The following is a 21,816-nucleotide window of genomic DNA, read 5'->3' on the forward strand; positions in this document are numbered from 1 at the left end:
TTCAAAGCCCGCTGCTCACTGCACTCCTTCGTGCGTGTCGCCATTCGAGCACGGCAAATGCAGTGACCCGAAATCACACCAGTCTATTTTGCTATGCCATGTGTAGTGAAATCTCCTACATTCTGGTCATTGAAACCTGGCATCGTTCGTACACCAATTCGCTACGTACCTGACGTCCGACCAGTTGGATTCAAATTCGCAAGATTCCGAGTTCCCGACTTCCGAGCCTCCGTAAGTCCACCCCCACCTCGTCTCACCGTACCACGTCTGCTGCCCAATCACGTGCCCGAGACCCGCCGGGGTGCCATGTATCCTAAACCTCATCGTCACCGTTGGATCCGCTCTGTTCCAACTGCCTCCCATCCATCGATCATCACAGGCGGTGGTACGGTCCTCGCGACGTGAAGCAGCGTATGCCCCACCCGGAATTACTGCCGACGACCAACGAGAGGACCACTTTCTGTGTTTGATCGCTCGGTCAAGACACCGGAGGGACCGTACGCTGTCATGTCATGACGCGGGCCCCCCATCCCAACTAGCAGGTCCCATGTACGTGGATGCAATCCTTTGCGGGGTACGTTGCATGGGGAAAACAAACAGATTACCTGGGTTGTCGCTACACCAATTCATGCCGGTCTCGTTTCTAATTCTCCCAAGTAAAATCGACTCAATAAACATACACGCTTTCTGGAGAAGAAGCCCGGAATGAGCGGGAAAAATAGAAAGCGGTAGCGAGGAGGCAAAAGCGAACCGCTTGCTGTTATATGTCTGTCTCTCTCTCCTCTTGTCTTCTCTTCTCTTCCGCGACAACTATAAGATTCTTCCTCTCTCTCATTTTGCTCCTCGCAAACGAATCCATGGCTGTCGCGTTGGAGGGCTTCTCGATCCGGTAATGGATGCCTGAACCTTTTTCGCTTCTCCTCCTCCATCTTTGCATCTGATCTCGTCGTACGATGTTCTGTTCTTGTGATCGAAGGGAGTATGCGGCTAAGATGAGGAGTGTCGACATGGAAAAGTGCTGGCCGTTGGGCACCAGCGGAGGAGGGGAGCGATCGCTGCCGCCGATCCCGTTCCGGAAGTACCGATGGTGGTCCGACGAGTTGTGGGCCGTCCGCTCGGCCGCGGCCGGCGGATTGCCGGCCCTCGAGCGAGACAGATCCAGGGCAAAGGCGAAGCTAAGGGCTCCCAAGAAACGATCGGTGGCGGAGCTCTTCGCCGTTGCGCCGCAGATCGAGCGCATCGAGGAGGAAACGATCGGATGTGGTGGAGATGTTGGCCACGGAGTGGCTGCGGAAGACGGAGAACAGAAGAGGGGACGAGGACAAGGAGCCGACGATGTGCTGAGGGATCACGTTAGCAACAAGTGCTGGAAGAAGAAGAAGAAGAAGAAAAGATATATAGGCAAGAAGTGTTGGATCAGATCCGGAAGTAAGAAGCCGAAGACGCAACGGCAGGTGCTCATGCTTGTGATCGGCTCTCGGAAAAAGGTACACACAATTCTACTCTTTTGGTACAAAATGCGTCTGCGTTTTCTCGTCCCCTTCCTACAAAAAAAGATAAATGTAGGAGGATTTGCAACTGTTCCTCGTACTGCATCACGCGAGGGCATTAAGTCCACATAAACAACACTCAAAGGCATTAACCAAACGAAATCGCCCCCTTTTATTTTGTTGGGTGGGGGGCGTACTATCGTGGGATCGCATGTCGACGTGAGCGGACTAGGTTCGGTCAGGACATGAAAAATTAAGGGCATTCGAAAAACCTGTGACAGTCGTACGAAATGGTTGATTGGGTCTTAGACTAGTGAGGTGACACCGAGATGGTTTTTTGGATGGAGTTGGAGCATCCAAGGCGAGCCTAAGGAATGTTTTTGAATTCGACCTCTACTACACTTAAGTTAGCTTTGGGACGATTTATGATACAAAAGAGTTAGTTTCAGAAAGATTTGACTTTTAGACTAGCGTTAAGGGTCAACTTTTATATCTATCCATTCGAATTACTTATGATCATAATACTTTCCCCCTAGTATTGTGTCCACAAGAGTTATAGGCCTATAATGATTATTATGCCTTCCTCCTAGCATTTTGTCCACAAGAGTCAATCGAGGGAGGGGGGGGGGGTAGTCCTGAGCGATTGTCCATAGACCATTGTCCACAAAGGTCGATCAGACCGATCCAATTAGTCTCCTGTGGACTATTGTCTATGGGGTCGATGTGTCATAGTTGCCTCTATATCACTTCCCTTTGAGGGGTGATTAGATCTTTGTTTTTCGTGTTAGTAAACTATTGATGTAAACTATTGATGATCAACTAGCGGAATGAGATTGGTTACCAAAATATTCTCTATTAGGTATTGACTAAAAATGATTAAAATTTTTAATTCAGACTAATCATAATTAATATATATTGAATTAAATATCAATTCAATCTTAAACTTAAGTTGATAAATTATGAGCTAGACTCAAATATATATCATCCAGACTATTCTTAAAGTTTTATTTTTTTCAATCTCTTCTCATCCAATCAGAAAAACCTAGACTCACATTAATTGTTTACCTATATTTCAATTTTGTGTTGACATCATTATGTTGGACTTTCATAAATAAATAAATAAATAAATATATATATATATATATATAATATAATAACAAAATCATAGGTTCAAATAAAAGAAATCTGATAGACTTTGTACACTTAGCATAATTATTAATCTTGGACCTGACTTGGCCAGTCAGATTTATTAATTGTCTCATATTTGATTCGTATTGTCGGAAACATCATTATATAATCTTTTTAGAAAAGGAAAAAACAGTAACAACTCTCTATCATTCTTTCTCCTCTATCATTATTTGTCATCATCTTCCCCTTTGTTTCTGTTTTTTTTTTTCTCTTTCATCATAGCTGTTTTTCTTTACCATAATTATTTTTTTCTTATTTATCACTTATATATTGTGAATGTTTTTTATTTATCATCATTTTAATGGTTTTATTCCTTTTCTCCGCATCACTTAATATTGCAAAACCATGAGTTCAAATTATCATTTTTGGTTGATATCTCAGTTACTTGAAGACTCGGCATCCGAAAAGGAATCAAAGAAAGCTTCCAGACATTCTCTCGGCGGGCAAAAGAAGAAGAAGAAGAAGGCAGCGGCAACGAGTTTGCAGAACAAAGAAAACGAACAATTCCATGGTTCTAATCTGGTAGCCAGAAACCAAGAGGCGGCAGAGATTCTTCGAGTCAAAGGCATTCTCAGAAGTCCGAGAGAAACTTCTTCCATGAAGTCGAGATTTCTGAACGGAGATACACAGGCTGGTCACTCTTTCAAGCCTTGCTGTGCATTGGAAAAGCACGTCACCTTCTGTGGCAACGATGGGCATAACGAGACTTTTTCTCATACGAAGCTGCCTCAGTTGCTTAACCTTTGTATAAGGTTCTCAGATGCTTTGGCTGCATCATCGATATCTGATCTTAGCAGAGGTGATAAACTTCCACCAACCGAGCAGTCTAAGGTGACTAAAACTGGTGGAGCTCCAACTGTTGAAGGGAAGGCGCAGTTGATGGAGAGTGGTGTTCATGCTACCGCTGATCATCCAAGCAATCCCATCAGCCTGAACATTACGCGAAGACCCAAGACCTCCTTGAGAGAAACTATCGACTTCAATCATGCAATGCAAATCTCTAATGGTCTGAACATTGGTTACTCAGATTCTTCGTCTCGTCACTACAGTAATTGCAGTCCATCCATCAGGAATTCTTGTCCGGAAGAGAGATCAAATTCTGGTGTCGGATTTCATTCAGACATGTTAGATACTAGAGAAGTTATGCATGCTTCCATGACATCTGCTCCAAAATTGGAACCAGAAAGTTCACTGATTCCTATGTCTCAGTCTCAGCCTTCTTTGTCCTGCTTACCAGTGAGTGTCGATCAGAGGGAAGTAGATCGTCCGGTGGCCTTCAAGAAGAAGAGATACATCCAGATTCCAGCTATTCAACCTGTCTGCGATATCTCTCCCTCGGATCAAATGCTCAATGAATGTCCAGAGACGACAAGATCAATGTTGGATCCCATTGGCAAGTGCAACGGTATGTGCGTATCCGAGGATTCGATTGGTTCGCCTCTTAGTTCACAAGAACTCATCAAGTTACATTCAGATGCGAAGTTTGGTGCCAGTGACATCTTTAAGCAGCAAAATCTCTGTCCGGAGCACAGCTTTCAGGTTCCTTGTCTCACCGGATCTAAGAGTCATATGGACCGCGGAAACATGAGAGGCAAGTTTTGCTGCACGATGGCAGATCGGAACGATCAGAGAAGATGGAATTCCCATCACTTTTATCCTGCTAGAAAGCCAACGAAATCTGGGCTGGGTTATCTCCGGTTGCATTGCTCCGAGAGGATGGATGTTCAGAACCATGAATCATCGAGAGATAAAGATCAATCTCTCCATCATGGACAAAACCCCGTGAGCCTCTCTTGTGGTATGTGTGAAGAACTTAATCACCATGATCTTAACTGGACTCCTAGCGAAAGCTTCCACGCAGAAGAGAGCTTGGTGGAGTACAGGCTCGAGCCTACCGTTCCATCAACAATGCGCCTGATGGGTAAGAATGTCACGGTTGGTAGAAGCAGTGAAGACAGCAAATGTACCGACCATGGAACGACATGGACTGACAAGGAAATTATCACTCGACGCAGCCCATCCAGAATAGTGGTTGACAAAGCTCTTTTAGAGAGAAGGCTCCAAAGGGAATGTGTCACACATCCGATGTCTGGGATCTCAAGAGACTGTATAAGACGATTGCAAGACCTTCCATCAGATCCATATCATTTCCCTGCAGTCGACGAGCGATACGATCATACTTCCCTTGGTCATCAGTCACTGCTGACTTCAAGAAATGGCCATTTGTCAACCCTCACATATCACGGTACCAGCTATTCAACATCTCACAGATTGCTGAACCATTCACCCGAATCCGCAGTGAATTCAGGAACCAGGTGTCTTGGTTTTCTGCTGAACTCTACCCGTTACAGGCATAACCTGATGCTCTCCAGCAACATGTCATCATCAGCTTCTCATCCAGGATTGTCGAGCCCAAAATGCATGGATTTCATCGGACCATCATCATCAATTCCGCACTCATCTTGCCTCCAGCAGTGGCTGCTAGACGGAGAACAACCGATGATACAGCCTTCCACGTTTTCCACCTCCGATATCACTCATCCTGCATACAGTAAGGGTACTTCTCACTCCCTGAATTCCCTTCGTTCTTCATTCATTCCGCAACATCAAGCAAGCCGATTAGCTTCGACAGTCGGCATGACCTATCAAAATAAGACCAAGTACGAGAATCGGACCGAATCTATGTTTCTTTTTATTTTTTTGTTTTTTTTTATGTTTCATCATCCGGAAGATGTGAATTGTAACAGCAACGCTTACAAAAGGGCTCCAATCGAAGACGACAGAATCATGGGAGCCGTCAAGAAACCTCGAAGTGCAGTGCAACTGGAGGCGAACGGTCCAACAAGCCCAAGGAGAGAACAGCTGCTCGGATGCCTACCATATTGCTCGGAACCTTCGGAATTCCCTGCTTTTGAGAATGGTAAGCAATATGGCTCCGGTTTTCCAGTAATGAATGGTGAAAAATGATGAACTAGGCACTGTCACAGGATCTAACGCCGGCATACCTGCTAAATTGAGTGCAGGTGCAAATCATATGCTGAAACCTGATGGAAGTGAGGATCGTGGTGATGCCAGACCTACTCACTCATCCATACCATTTACATCCGGTATTAGTTCTGATACAGTTCCAATTGATTTCTCACAAGATTGCAGGAAGAGATTACAGGTTTGATGGTACGGTTCCAATTACAGGTACTCGAACTTCCACTGGAAGTTTCTATTGATGGCTTGTTCTTCAACTCAAGTTTCGATCACGTGACCGCAGGTAAATCAAAATGCTTTTCCCGAGAGTATTATTTGTGCGTCTTAATTTTCTTTAAAGCTGGTATTGAATATGCAGCGTTGAACGCTGCCCTAATGCACGCCTGTTTTACGGCTCTTCTTGGTGATCAAGATTTGATCATCTAAGAAGCATTTTGACATGAAATCCATCAAATTGGATATTGATGATTCTTGTGTTCAAAAGCATTTTCATGATTTCCTGATGTTAGGTGTATGATCTTCTGCACTGCGTGCAGAGGCTAAGTGTCAGATTGAAGTCTACAAAATTTGGTTAAGTTATGGGTCGAACTTAATATATGCCACTTGACTCCTTTAAGATTATGAAACTATTCTTAGTTCTTTTTCACTCTCTATATGATTGATGAATATTTTCTAATATGATCTCCTAATTTGTAAGGATAGGTCAAACTAAGATTTCAAGTTTTTCTTTCCTCATGGTTGCTACTACCGTTGTTTGGCTCCTAATTTGTAAGGATACAACGGTACTACCGTTGTTTGCTACTACCGTTGCTACTCACTCTTTATTTTATACAATGATGAGTCTAAGTTGAATCGATCAAAATAAGTTATGAGTCAAACCCAATAGTTATCAGTTGACTTTTTCAAATCTTAATAATATGAGATTATTCTCTTAGTTTATGTTAATCTCTGTATCATACAAGAACATTTTTTTCATGCAAAGACATAAGCATGCCTAGGTAATTAGTTTATGCAGTGTTAGATGAGCTTAATGATGATCATATATGAGGTTAGTATTTGTCTCCTTTGGACTCCCACCATCACTGCCACATGACTTTCTTTCATTCATTTTCTCTTATCAAATTGGTAAAAGAACCACTTTTGAAATGGTTAGTAGTATTCAAATGCAAATTGCTCGTCTCACTGGGAAGTGATGTAAATATTTAAATATTCAAACAAAAGTCTTATTTGGATCTAAAGATATCTTAAAGATCTTATAAAATCTTATAACAAATTAAGATTGATGAAATGACATGCAAAACAGATGTCCTCAAGGATTTTGAGAAATAAAAACATAATATTCCCCCTATACAAAGATTCAAATAATTCGAAAGATTATAGTCGTGGATGTTAGAAATTTAACAATGATGAGCTTAAGTCAAATTAGTCATAGCGGCTATGAGATGGTTCACTCATTAGTATATATATATATTTTTAGTATGACTCATCTTCATTTACTCAAACTCGTAATTTAATTTTTAGTTGAATTTATTTTTTTAATTCATTTATTATGTTTCAAATCTAACAAGGATAACATACATCTGATTTAGCACTACTGCATTCTCAAAACATAAGCTACTGGTGAGCCAAGTTCAATATATATATAATTTGATTCTTTTCGTTCGTAGCATTGCAAAATTATTTTTATAGTTCACCTTATTTCCCTACCACCTCGATAATTTTATTGGTTGATTGTGACAGTAAAAGAGAATCTTTAAGCTAATATTTTGGTCGCACTCCTATCCTTATCATTGTCATGTAAATAGAAGAAGTTATTATAAAGAGGAATGATTTTATTATTTAATCAGATCAATCATTCAAATTTATATTGTGAGAATGAGTGATGCATATTTATATATTTTTTGATAAAATAATTTTTCTCAATGTACTCAAATTATTTAATCAATCAATTGATTGTGAATGTAAGGAACGCTAGGATGTCATTTGATATATGTTTCGATTTTCTATCATGCCCTTGAGCTTCTCTCAAGAATGTCAATTTTAAATGATATAACTAAAATGTCTTATGAACAAAGGGTTTTGTGAGAGAGTATATTAGGGTTTTGTGAGAGAGTATATTAGTTGGTTAGAAGTATAAATATGATAAACATATAGTTGATGTCTTACAACTTGATCTCTAATCAAGTAAAAGTCGATGATAATATGTTTTCATGCATGAGGAATATCGGACTGTTGTGTAGCTTGGTGGCATTGATATTATCGTAGTATATTATAAGAGTAGACCGAAAAGTGACGCCAAGTTCGTATAATAGATTGGTTACCTAATTGAGTTCTATAGCAATAGTGGCAATAGCTCGATATTCAACTTTAATGATATATCTTATGATTATCTTTTGTTTCTTAAAGCTCTAATTTAAATTTGATTCAAGAAAGATAATGTATGCTAACATAGATGTTCTATCATTAGTATTGCTTATCCAATCAAGAGAATGTATAAAGATGAAATGATGAGTGTTTAGACAAATCCATGATTGGGAGTTCCTTTGAGATATTACAAGATATAGTTTAGTACAAACTAATGTATATGCATAAATAATAATAATTTATTGACTATAAATAAGATATTTGGACGAATAAGAGAAAAATATTTGGACGAATAAGAGAAAAATAAGATATTTGGACGAATAAGAGAAAAATATATTTGGACGAATAAGAGAAAAATACTATAAGGAACCAAGTACTTATTGATACCATATGTGATCTATAATAGGGCTGCCATCATATAATTTAAGTGATTCAAAGGTAGAGAGTGAGGTGGTGACTTCTTTCACATTATTTATATTCATCTTTAATAATAGATCTTAAATGTACTTTTTTATATTGAAAAAATTAAAAAAATGTGAACATTGTTTCTACTCCCAGAAAATAGCTTAAGGTTTTTAGATCGAGAATCGATCAACCAATTGCTTAAAGAATTGCCTAATCTCTATGAGATTATTGTCTCTTATGATAATATCAACATAAACCAGTAAATATATAGTACTTTCCTTTTATTATCATGGAAATAGAGACGTGTCAGATTTGGAATTCACAAAGTTGACTGATGTAAAAAATGAGTAAAGTTCGATATACCAAGCTCTTATAGCTTAGTGAAGTCCATAAATAATTTTTTTGTAGTTCACAAACATGGATTACATATTAAAAGTGGATGAAGCTAAGAGATTACTGCATAAAGACATATTCAGTTAAGGTCCCCTATAAAAAAGTATTATTAACATCTGACTGACATATATGCTAGTATTGAGTGATAGTCAAACTTAGGATGAGTCGGATTATCATTGGTTTAATAATTGAATTGAATGTTTCTATAAAATCAACATATAGTCATTGGTAAAATCCTTTGGCTACTAGATGTGTTTTGTATCTAATAATAGATCTATCTAAGTTTCGCTTAATTTGAAAGATCTACTTACAACTGGTGATATTTTGCATATAGTAAAATGGTACAAGGGTCCTTGTGGCATTGTGGACATCGTATTCTTCATGCATTGTTTTGTGCCAGTGTTGAGATTTTTGAGCTTGGGTGATAGTTATAGTTTCAGTAGGCTTAATTAAAGAGCTTGTCGTAGCATACAAATTAAAGATTTGACATGATTTAAATATATCGTTTCTGGAGTATATGGTCATGTGATGTTCAGATTCGATAATATTATTAAGTTGTGTTGGAGGTATGAGAATTGATAGAGAGTTAGTGACACGTATCTAATCTAGTTGATGCACTTAGGTGAGAGATATATTTGAATGAGTTTAAAGTATACTCAAATGAACCCAATGATTTCTTATTGTTATAGTTGTTCACATTGTTGAAGGAGCAAGATTTCGATAGGGAAACGTAGACTCAACAAAAATAATATGATGTAATACAAAGATCTTTTGAGTTTGAGGCTTATAGAAAAAAATTATGTTCAAATGAATACCTAATAAAGATGCAAGGTTTGGATCTTAGTGTGAACTTATATGATGTGTAGAGGCATAGCTAGGGATAACATAAATAACTAAATACGTTAAGTTTCTAAAGATTTAAAATTTTATGAAATAGTTTTTGAAATAGTAATTGGTGTTATAGGATTATAGTGAGCATTCAGTTCATGAGATGGATTATAGTTTGAAATGCTATTGACCAAAAGATTAGAAGTATTAAGGTTTGATGTAAAAGAATAAAACGAATTTCAACTATATGTCAATGCTTTTATTCAGTTCAACCTACTAGTTAAGATATGTGTGATGATAACTTGAGATATTGTATACTACAAAATGAGAATAAGTTGTTAGAGCTTGATATTTACTTTCTCCATTATAGTAAATCATTTTAATGGTGAAGTAGAAAAATTTTTTAACCATCATTCTTAAATGGGTAAAGATCTTAGTAACTTTCATTTATGTTTAAGAGGATATTATGATGTATATTTTATAAAGTAATCTATAAAAATAATATATAATATGAAATTATTAAAGGAAATGGTTCGTGTAGAGCCCTATATCAATGTAAATAATTTCAAACAATTTGAAACTTGATATAGAAGATGTTCTAACAAATAGTCTGTGACTTTTATTACTAAGGCAAGCATCATAATAAGATTTATATTCTACTTGATTTGGAGGTTAAAAGAGAGTAATGAGAAATTAACTATTATTAAATTAAGGATGATGGATGACCAAGATAATGATACCACACATTTAATGAAATATGAATTAAAACAAGAGCGATTAGTTTGATGATTTATAAAGCTGACGATCATTCGTATATATTATCTTTATTTTATTCTCAAATCGAAGATGGCTCGGATCCTTTACATGAAACGAGTCAAGAAAGAATTTGATAGAGGTATTATTTTATTAATAAAATTGAGAAATAAATGAGATTTCTTCTAATGACAAGTACACATCAAATATCATCATGTGTGAAAGTTTGTGTAAGTTAAGTGTTGTAGAACCAATGTGAGTAATAGGGATTTCATTACCATCACCAACGATGATATCTTCATTGCCTACAATAATTATTATGGATAGATAAAATTTTCAAATCAAAGATGATATAATAAAAAGCGCTAGAGTCAATAATCTAGTTGCTTGAATGAGTAGTTGGAGCAGTCATGATATTTGTGTGAGACTAGTTGGGTGTGACAGTAGGCGGTGTGACAGTAGGCTTAGGTTGAGATTAACAAACTTTTATTGTGTATTTAATTTTATCACATAGTTAGTAGATGAATTTATGTTTTGGACTATAGTTGCCTTCGTAAGGGTTAATAATGTAATAGAGGATGATAGTTTTGTGCGTTACTCATGTGTCCACGAAGCATCTTGTTCGATTTTTTATTAAAAATCTTGCTCTGATTACTCTTTTTTCTTATTTTTGACTAAATTTAATTATGATAGTTTGTCTTATCATCCTTTCTTTACATTTCTTATATGTTTCATGATCAACCAACTTATCATATAATTTTTCAAATAACATCAGTAAATCACATGCTTGAATTAGTACCGTCAATTTCTTATAGTCAACTTGAGAATATAAACAATAACTTCTTAAAGCTAAATTATTTATAATAATATTTAAAATTTATATATAACCAATAATAGTATTTTTCTTGTAAATTATTTTCATCAAGATAGATAAAAAACCTAGTATACGAGTGCAAGAGTAATTTGTGAAGGTGATTTATAACTTGAACTATACTTTTATCGTAGTAATATGTGAAGAGATTAATAGTGTTATATAGTTAGTAAATAAGGTTTGAATGATTTATAGAATAAGATGATCTTAATGTAATCATAATTTATGATTAAGATTTACCATTAGGGTTGATTCTTCTAATATTTGAATATTAGAGGTATTGATATAATATTCAAAGAAAAGATTATATTCAAAGAAAAGATTAATAAACTAAGCTCGTCAAGATGTATAAATGTCATTTTTAGAGATTAAAGTTGCTGCATTAATAGAAATGAGTCGGTAAAGAACAAATATTATTAAGTGAATAATCATCGAAACATCGTAGCTTCCTTAAGTAAATAATCATCAGGAGATTGGCACGCCAAAGAAATGGGCAGTAACGAATGATGCAAGGTTTGGCACGTCAAAGATGACACGTTGTGCGATGTCACCAATGGTCTTGGCACTCTTGCGGTGGGTCACACAGGGAAGCAGTGCTTGTGTTGCCGTGACGGCTGATGTTGTTGATCTAGGGAGGAGGAAGAATCGTCGATGCGCCGACGAGGCAGCAAATCAGCAAGGAGTCACCGTTGAATAATAGGGATCTCGGTGGCAGTGTTTGGGCCGCTACCGAGGGAGATGGTGACATCGCCGGTAATTGCCTAGTCACGGTGGTGGTGTTTTAGCGATGGTGGTTGGTGGTGGGCAGGCGGGTCGAGGCTAGAGTTTCCTCCCTGGTCTCCCGGTGCAAAGTACATATGAATGGAGGAGTCTTTGCAGGGAAAGGATGAAGGACTGATCAGATCAGATTGCCGGAGAGGGAAACGATCTAATGCAGATTGCCGGAGGATTGTTCAGATCAACAAGGTGGATGATTGATCAGATTACCAATGGAGAGGGGAACGATCACAGAGGCGACAGATCAGATCAGCATCGTCGTAGGACTAACCAGATCTATTGCGCAGGTCATGAAGGGGAGATCGTAGCGATCGGGGAGGGCTCCTGCTCCTGCTTCGGCTCCGGGAGTGGGTCGCGGGGAGAGTCCAAGAGCAACGATCGGGAGCAGCGATCGTCTCCTGCTTCGAGGAGGGTCTGAGAGCAGCCCCCTGCTGCGACTTCGGGAGCGCGTCGAAGGAGGCATCCGAGGAGGAAAGGCAATAGTAGGAAAAGGGGAACGCTTCCGACTACTTCGACGGTTATTGTGGAACGGCTCCCAACGGCTTCTGTGGAACAGAACAGAGGAGGCTGAAACAATGGCCGAGCAACAGATTCTGATTATACACTCAAATTACTTAATTAAATTAATTATTTAAATATATAATTTATCCTCAAATTATGAATTATTAAAATATAAAAAAAAATCAGGATATTAGTTTCATGTCTATTTCTATCTTTTATCGTACTCAACTTCGCACTCGACACCTCAGAACAATTGCCGATGCTTCGATCCGATCGAGAGACTGAAACTTCGCCGGAAAATTTTGTTCGTGGCAGCGCCTCCGCCTCGTGTGCTTTCGCGTGACAGATACATATCCTGTCTGTCCTCCACCGTCCATGAACGTGGCCATGACTTCACGTCCTATAGTTTATATCACCCATTTGTTCATCCATAACACACAGGTATTCCAATCATAAATATTTGTCGATCGGCCTCGTGCCAGCTCAACTCCATCTGGTTCTCAGCTCATCCTCAACAACGCTCGCATTGCAACCCTTCTTCTACTGGACTCTGTCCTTCCTTCACAGTAACATCAATCTTCTTTGTCCTGTCGCTGCCTTCCCTCCATTTTCTTGCCTCGTGTCGCCGAGCCAGTGTTTGCGTTAACGTACGCGTCGCCTCTTCCTTCGACTGCGTTCGAGCAGTAAACCCGACGGTTCCTTGGACGTCGTTTGTCGTATTAAGTTGGAGAAGAAGGTATCGAGCATTTGCTGCGGCCATCCAAACTAAGAGGAACACATGGTCTTCCCTTCTATATAGAACCCCGGCCGCAACGATGGAACATTAAGCTGAGGGTAAGTGATATATGGAGGAGTTGTGTGAGTCGGATGTGATGTGGCCGGACGGAGACGAGCGGCGGCCGTGCGACGCGCATAAAGCTTGCAGCAGCTCGTCGCGCGCTCGGACTCGGACGACGTCCGCGCCGGTGGCTATCCCGAGGGCCAGGGGCGCGCCAGTGGTCGACGAGGAGCGGGAGACGGAGCTGGTGCCGCCGCATGTCCTGGCGTCCCGCGGTAGGACGGTAGGGAAGGCGGCCTTCTCGCTGTGCACGGGGCAGGGGAGGACGCTCAAGGGCCGGGATCTGAGCCACGTCCGGAACTCCGTGCTCCGGATGACCGGCTTCCTCGAGGGATGAGGATGGAGTTGCAGTGGCGGCGCTGCGGGAGGAAACCAGAACCAACGCTGCGGGGAGAAGCTTCGATTCAGTCTCTTGTAATGTACAGCTGAAGAGTGGTGTGTGCTGCTGCAATCTACTGTAACCGGAAACAGAGTGAAGAAGACATCAATGCACCAAAATTTTCCTCTGTTTTACATTTTCTTCCATACTTTTAGAGTTTGCATCCTTTTTTTGTTTTTCCTTTCTGCTTAGTGGAATTTGCAACTCAAATCTCAGGATGTTCCTGACGTTGCAATTCAATCCATAAATTTTGAAGAGGAAGAAGCTTTAAGATTCAAATGGGCACCAAATTTTGCTTGCAAACTAGAGTTCCAAGATGGGAAGGTCTGTCAAACTCGTTATAGACTCTTAACTTTTGCATCAAATGATTTACCAAAGATTTGTTCTACCTGTCGCTTCATGCCAAAACTTCATTTTCCATGAAAAGAGAAGAAGGTCACTGAAATTGGAGATCACTGCAGCTTCTCCTAAAGAAGGATAAGGTTGGGAGGTGTTATCAGACTTCAGACATCCCAATCTGCAAGTTTCACTGCCGGCGTTCTCACGACTCTTATCATTTTTCCCACCGCATTAAAGGAAGCAAAAAACGACAGTAAAGAAAGCAAAAGCTCATAGCCAATCAAGCAGGACGCCATTGTTACTACACTGTATCATCTGATACAAGCTGTTCAAATGAGCACAGAGGAATGTTCATCATACAATTCTTACTGATGAAGAATCTGGTACAATAAGGCACGTCTTTTGAAGGTTGCTTCTGCTCTTCCCCAATCTGCAATTGGCTCCTAGCTTGTTCTTATCAGGAAGATGGAGACTTGACTTGGGGACACCACTGACGGAGTTCACAGCATTCTCAAAGTCGTCATGGCATGCATGCCCAATAATTAAAGAGTCACTTCACGTACGTTTGTGATGGAGATTCTCCTTTATAATTCATCAAAGAGGGGCCGAGAAGAGCATCCTGAAGTAGGAAACTTGACCTAAACGACAAGTTTACTTTGTGCAAGTGACATAAAAGAATGCGTAGTTGAAGCATCGATCAAGCAACATAACAAAGTCTGCATCTCGTGGAAGAAGAAGAAGAAGATCTAAACGCACAAACAAATGGGTTGACTTCGACTGAATCAGACCAAACTAGACGAATAGCAGATGATAATATACATATGATGTGGCCGTACGGGTCGACTTCTTCACCGCGTTATCTTGAAACAGCTGGAGAAGAAGAAGAACAGCAAACTGAAGCGTAAACAACAAACATCCATTCCTGCAGCTTTTTTCTTTCATGTCTTTGCACCGTTTTGTCAGAGTGCAGATTCCGGTGTGGACGTAAAACCACCAGACGAGAGTGACAAGTATTCCGGTCAACGAAGTGCTGTCCTTTTCGATCCCCCCCTGTCATTCCAAACCTTTAATTATCTTCCATATCCGATCATATTCTCATCCTCACATTCTTTCGTTTCCAAACTATTCGTAGGATATGCAGTACATCGTTTTGCGTTCCTGGAATTGGATGGTTTGACCGGCATATGCAGAAGTCTATGATCGACACACCTACAAATTAATGACCATGTCAATCTATCCATTAGATTATTTCTTGGCACAGCATCAAAATAGATTCAATTTCACTACTAATATAATCCAGCATTAGGACGCTATAAAATCTGCCAACAGATTTTTACGTTATGAAAATAATATACATGCATACATATATAGATATATATACATAGAGAGAGAGAGAGAGAGAGATGTAGTGATGATTTCTCTATTATATTTTGAGTTAGGTGATTCCATGCAATAATTGCAAGTCATGTAAATATCATCATCATCACTGCATATGTCAACATAACATCAAAAGTGTATCACCAAAAAAGAAAATTGCATGTTCTTCCTTGATGGGATGGCAAACAACATTCTCATCAAAGTATTCAAAGCTCTTTCTGGGATCACACATGGCAGCAGCTCAGTGGAGGTTGACTTGACGATCTAAACTCGGGTTATGGCAAGCGATGACACCATTCTGAGATGGAAGTGTGTTCATGAAGTCGCCCAAAGTCTCCAACCCCACCTTTAAACCTCCATAAATCTCCCATGGCTGCTGCTTCATGGCCTTGGTGTCTCGGGAGACGATGATGGAAGAAGAGTTGCAGGAGGCCGACATCTTGTGGCCGGAACATGAGCAGAAGGAGGAAGCCATGACCGAGACGTGTTGCTCGGCGGATGGAGATCGAGGGAAGGCATCCGACCCCATTAAGATCCCTTCGAAGTCTGCGTACGCACGCCGTCGTCGCACCTCCAACAACGATGACAGCGGTGATGGGGAGGACGACGACGGCGGGGGTAGGATCCCACCGCATGTCATCATCGCTAGGCGGGCGGCGGATAGGATGGAGTTCTCGGTGCGCGTCGGCAAAGGCAGGACCCTCAAAGGAAGGGACCTGAGTCGGGTCAGGAACTCCATTTTGCAGATGACTGGATTCCTGGAGAGGAGATGACGGACGAAGATTTCATTGTGACGGTATTAACACTGCTATCTATCGATCTCTGAGATTATGCAGGACAAGGTTTTGAATTGATTTACTTGGTGATGCATTGGATCTGTCGGTAGCTGGTGATGTGATGATTACTGCTAGTAATTTGCTACAGTTGTGACGGATTCTCAAGTAATATCATTTGGTTTCTGATTCGCTCTCATTCTCCAAATGCTTCTTCTTTTTCCGCTCAACCATGTGGCGTCGTCCATGATATCCACATGCACACGTCAAACAATGGAGTTCGTCAACGACCGGGCCATTCGTGATATCCACATTTCCTGGGAATTTATGGCCATGTGTGTATATATATATATATATAGATATGGATATTATTATATTTGAGATTTATGGAAAAAGAGACGATGAAATCTGCATGGAAGAATTTACATTGCCTGCCACTAACAGTTAGTATAAACAACTTTAAACCGTGGCCTCGGGGTCGACGTGACTAAGTTTGGATCCGAATGATGGGGATCTTCTCGAGACGACCTTCGAGTCCGCCGGGGTGGTCGGGACGATGTCGTTGTCTCCTCCAAGCATGAACTCTTCGCCTTCGCGTCTCGCGGTGACCTTGGCTTTGCTCTTGCACAAAGGTCAGGTTGGGGTGCTCGGCCCGAACCCTCTGACGATCAAGTTAGTTGATGTGAAGGGGATTTCGGATGGAGATGTCTTTTTGTGTGTCCGTTTCTCCCCCCCCCCCCCCCCCCTCCTTTCAAAGTGCGAGGGTATTTATAGGGAAGTGTTTCCCGATGTGCCCGCTTGCAGGGGGCAGGCTAATAACGTATGACATTGGTGCTGGCATAACGTGAAGAACCGAGCCTGCACAAGCGTTAATGCGCCTCGACCAACGTTCTGGTTCGTTTGACCAAGTGCTATCACGTCGATCGAGGCGTGAGGCGTCATTTGACGTCAGCCGAGTCTTATCTTAATTACTATCCTCATCATGTTCCCCCCCCCGAAAAGAAGCTATACGTCAGTCATTGAAACGAGAGTCCGAGGTATGGATTCAGCTTTCAAGCGGGCTAGTCGCGCAGGCACGGTCTTGGGGAGCATGGAGCCGAGGAGCATGACGCAGGCGGGCTGACCGCGCATGTGTGTCTCGGGAATCATGGGGCCGAGGAGCACGACGCAGGCGGGCTGGCTGCGCAGGTGTGTCCCGGGGAGCATGGAGCCGAGGAGCACGACGCAGGCGGGCTGGCCGCGCAGGTGTGTCTCGGGGAGCATGGAGCCGAGGAGCATGACGCAAGCAAGCTAGCCGCGCAGGTGTGGTCTCGGGCATCATGCGACCGAGGAGCACGACGTAGGCGGGCAGGCCACACAGGTGTGGTCTCGGGCATCATGCGACCAAGGGATGCGGCTCAAGCGGGGAGGCCGCCCTGAGGGGAACTCGGCAGTCTACGGCCGAGAGATGCAGCTCAGGCGGGAAGGCCGCCCTGAGGTGGACTCGGCAGTCTTCAGACGAGGGATATGGCAAAGGCCGAGGGACACAACTCAAGCGGGGAGGCTACCCTGAGGTGGACTCGGGTAGCCTACGGCCGAGTCTACGGCCAAGCCGTGTAGATACCGAAGGGGGTTAGGTCGGAGCTAACCGCGAACCGGGAGGCAGTCAGGTAGATACTGAGCCTTCGCTTGAAAAAGATTCCTTTTGCGAGGACTACATCGGATAGCCACCGCGGGTGCTTGACTTCTTCTATGAAGTTGTCCCTTCTCCTCACGGTCGCTCAGGCCTCCACCGCGATGTCCCAGTTAGCTCGTTGGAGCATCTCTGGCACCGTGGTGGGAGGTCGCTCCGCGAGGGACCAGAGGAATCTGGAAGGTCGCAAGCTTATCATAAATGCCTGCACTAACAGAGAGGGGTGAGTGTCCGGCAAACCCCGAATTTGCATGGCAAAGCGATCCACAAAATGTTAGAGGGGCTCGTCCTCCCTTTGTTTGAGTCCGAGGAGCAGTGCCACGGAAGGCTTCGGCTGTGCATAGGCCATGAAGTGGAGCTCGAAGTCTTTGACGAGCTGGTCGAAGGAAGCCATCGTTCCAGTCTTCAAGCCGCCATACCACGTGTGGGCCGGCCCTCTCAGAGTGGTAGGGAACGCTCTGCACATCAGGGCATCAGAGGTTCCGTATAGCGCTATTTGGGCGCGAAAAGCAGCTACATGGTCCGCTGGGTCGGTGGAGCCACCGTAAGTGTCCAAAGAGGGGAGCTGGAAGTCCGGGGGACTGTCTGATCTCGTATCTTGGGCGTGAAGGGAAACCCTTGGTTTGCGTCCTCCCTGAGCTCTCCCTTGGACCTGCGAACCTCTTTCAGCACCTCGTCGAGTTGTTGGCTGATGAAGCGCAATTGGGCCCGCAGGGAGTTCGAAGAGAGTGTCGTGGGTTCCGGGCGGCCGCTCGGGTTTGCCATCACTGGATCCCCGAGTGGGGCCGGTCGGACCCGAGGCGAACTGGGGGGCTCCGGAAGTGTCATGTGGGCTCGAACGGGTGCCTTACGTTATCGCAGTGGTTCGATCGCAGGCGGGTGCGCCGGATGAGAAACGAGCGGGATAATGGTTTGCACCATACCCGTCAGAGCTCGGACATGATGAGCGAGGTCCTGAAAGGCCTCGGACGACACGGGCAAGGGGTTGGCGGGGGCACCGTCGGGCGGCGACAAGCCCGGGTCATTGAATGTCCGCCCATATCGTTCTGGGGTCGTGGTGGGGTGTTCGTCACGATGGTCTCCGTGCGGGGGATGTTCCCCTGAGGCTTCAGTCAGGTGCAGCCTCTCAACCGTGGGCTCATCTGAGCCGCTCGGGTGATCACCCGATATTCTGGTCCCTCCTTCTAGTGCCAAAAATGTTAGTGTAAACAACTTTAAACCGTGGCCTCGGGGCCGACGCGGTTGGGTTCGGGTCCGAATGATGGGGATCTTCCAGATACGACCTTCGAGTCCGCCGGGGTGGTCGGGACGGTGTCGTTGTCTCCTTCGAGCAGGAACTCCTCGCCTTCACGTATCGTGAGGACCTTCGGCTTCGCTCCTTCACAAAGGTCGGGTCGGGGTGCTCGGCCCGACCCCTCCAACGATCAAGTTAGTTGATGTGAAGGGGATTTCGGATGGAGAAGTCTTTTGTGTGTCTGTTTCCCCCCCTCCTTTCAGAGTGCGAGGGTATTTACAGGGAAGCTTACTGTTTCCCGATGTGCCCTCTTGTAGGGGACAGGCTGATAACGTCTGACATTGGTGCTGGCGTAGCTTGAAGAACAGAGTCTGCGCAGGCATTAATGCGTCTCGACCGATGTTCTGATTCGTTTGACCAAGTACTATCACGTCGATCAAGGCATGATGCATCATTTGACGTTAGCCGAGTCGGCTGAATCTTATCTTAATTAGTATCCTCATCACCTTGCTATGTTCATGCACCGTTCGTTAGACATCATTGGACTAGTGGCTTCTTTTGTGTGGTGTTCCAAAAGGTGTTCGTTCATATGCCTCTTCGAGTTACAATGTTTATAAAGGATGACAGCTCACTGTAGTAAATTTGTCCATAGAAAATAAATGATCAAGATAACAACAAAACAATCGAGTTAAACGATGGTCCATAGAAAATTTTCCAAGCTCGATCGAGTTCAATGGTCCACAAGGTAGCTCACATCGTACAATAACACATCACAAGGGAATATATATATATATATATGTATATATATACATATATATGTATATATTTATATAATACTTATGTGGGTAGCCTCCCATCACTGATTCGGTCCTCTATTGACTGATAGCTCCACGATCGATGCGCTGTACTCAAGCGGGCATGACAAAACTGAAGCGGAGGTGCACGGCTCAAGCTCAGAAACACCCACCCCTAAATTTGCCGGTCACACCACTCTAACGGCGGTGAGGTGCAAGTCGAACGTCAACATGGAGGCCTTGCGTTTGGGCTGCCGCTCCGACACCGTGGGCGGGAAGGACATCAGCCTCGGGCCTGCCCTCTCCGGCGTGCCCAACCACTTGGACTGCATGTACTTGTGCTTCCGCCACGGCGCCATGTGCATCTTGTTCTCCTTCATGCACTTCTTCGCCGCCGCGCACACGATCTTGAGGACACCCCGCAGTTTCTCCGACTTTCCCACGAAAACCTCCGGCAGGAAGCTCACCAGGCGGTTGTACTCCTGGCTGCCTCTTGCCATCTCAAACTCCGCCCGGAAGTTTAACTCGATGACCAGCCTGACGGGGCCTTTCTTGCCGCTCTTCGTTTCCATCACCACGTCGACGTAGCTGTGTTCGCCTGTAACCATCGAACAGAGCAACATTAGACTTGGGAGGTGATTAACTCGAGCAGATATTCTGCAACTTGATGGAAAGAGACGTGAGTGAGGACAACGGGCGCAACGTGGTCGAAGGATGTCCAGCCTTTACCTGAAGGGATGTCCGGCGACCTCGTCCATTTGGACTTGCACAAGGCGCTGTTGTAGCCCAGCTGGTGAAGCTGTCGTGTGATGTAGGCTAGCGCGCAGTTGCGGCACTCCTTTGCCATGCTATTCGAGCAAGTGCAGACGACACCCTCGGCTTGCATCTTGGTCACGGCATCCTTTGTGCGCTGCAGTAACTTGGCCTCGGTGGAGCTCGTCCGAGATAGCGCTTCCTGTATCCGATCCGATCAGGACAGAAAACAAGGCGCGATTAACTCGTTGCAAAATCATCATCGACTATTTCTTTCGACATCTATATTGCGGATACAAAATCTTTGGAATGCCTTTCATAAACCAATCTTTGGAATACATAAACAAATCTTTTCAAGTCAAACATTTACATGCGCGAAAGGAATAGCCAAAATTATGGCAGCAATTACTTACCCGAAGAAGCTGTTGCTGCGACTCCCAGAAGGCCTTCTTCTCCGCGGTGCTGTGCCTCGTCCCCTCCTCGTCGTCGCCGCTGTCTAAGCCATCACCACCATCATGACAGCCCCCTTCCGCGCTCCCACCGACTCCTCCTCCTTCCTCCAAAAAACTGAACACCGTGTCGAACAGGCTCATCCGACCATCCATGGCCTCCGTGCTCATTCACACCCTTACCCCCGCCGAGCTTTTGCCCCTTTGGACAGCTCGGCCATCCGATGGCGTCGACGGCCCACCTTAAATACGAGGCGAATCGTCGGGGGGGGCGGAGCCCACAGGGACAACGTGGATGAACGGGCCGCCGCGAGCGGAAAGGTGGGGACAGCTTGGCCGCCCACGAGGCGGACAACGATTGGGTGCACAGGTCCGGCGGGCCCGTGTGGATTTCGGTGAGGGGGGTTGAACACAGCGCGGATCCACGTCGGGCACCGGCGTCTCTGCCTTAATTATTGACCAACTCGGACCTTCTTATCCCTCTCTCTCTCAGTTAGCCCCTGCGGGCGTAACTCCCTCGTTGCGACAAAACCACCAGCCAGAGTGATGGGTACCCACTCTTTTGACTGGGTCCCACTTCAGTAACCATCGGCATTGTAACCGTATCTGTTTGGTGGCTCGATTGGACAGGCGAACTGCAACCCCGCGTACATAGG

General features: G+C 43.7%; 2 protein-coding genes across 2 annotated transcripts; one reads left to right on the forward strand and one right to left on the reverse strand.

The window, feature by feature from the left end:
• The first annotated feature begins 13,397 nt into the window (after positions 1–13,397).
• Positions 13,398–13,727, forward strand: LOC135679780 (protein S40-1-like). Its single transcript, XM_065193763.1, has one exon. It carries the CDS (start codon positions 13,398–13,400, stop codon positions 13,725–13,727), a length of 330 nt encoding a protein of 109 aa, XP_065049835.1.
• A 6,192-nt stretch (positions 13,728–19,919) lies between these two features.
• On the reverse strand, positions 19,920–21,385 carry LOC135679511 (uncharacterized). The gene is made up of 3 exons (XM_065193345.1): positions 21,125–21,385; positions 20,688–20,913; positions 19,920–20,556 (listed from the first exon to the last, which is right to left on the reverse strand). Exons 1-3 carry the CDS (start codon positions 21,329–21,331, stop codon positions 20,147–20,149), a joined length of 843 nt encoding a protein of 280 aa, XP_065049417.1. The 5' UTR covers positions 21,332–21,385; the 3' UTR covers positions 19,920–20,146.
• Between the last annotated feature and the right edge of the window lie 431 nt (positions 21,386–21,816).

The sequence above is a fragment of the Musa acuminata genome, chromosome BXJ1-7, assembly GCF_036884655.1.
Source record: "Musa acuminata AAA Group cultivar baxijiao chromosome BXJ1-7, Cavendish_Baxijiao_AAA, whole genome shotgun sequence".
NCBI classification, from domain to species: Eukaryota; Viridiplantae; Streptophyta; class Magnoliopsida; order Zingiberales; family Musaceae; genus Musa; species Musa acuminata.

Coding starts and splice junctions, on each gene's coding strand:
- LOC135679780 (XM_065193763.1), top strand. CDS start 13,398: ATGGAGGAGTTGTGTGAGTCGGATGTGATGTGGCCGGACGGAGACGAG.
- LOC135679511 (XM_065193345.1), bottom strand. CDS start 21,331: ATGAGCACGGAGGCCATGGATGGTCGGATGAGCCTGTTCGACACGGTG. Junction 20,914..21,124: donor CGCAGCAACAGCTTCTTCGG/GTAAGTAATTGC, acceptor GATCGGATACAG/GAAGCGCTATCTCGGACGAG. Junction 20,557..20,687: donor GTCGCCGGACATCCCTTCAG/GTAAAGGCTGGA, acceptor CGATGGTTACAG/GCGAACACAGCTACGTCGAC.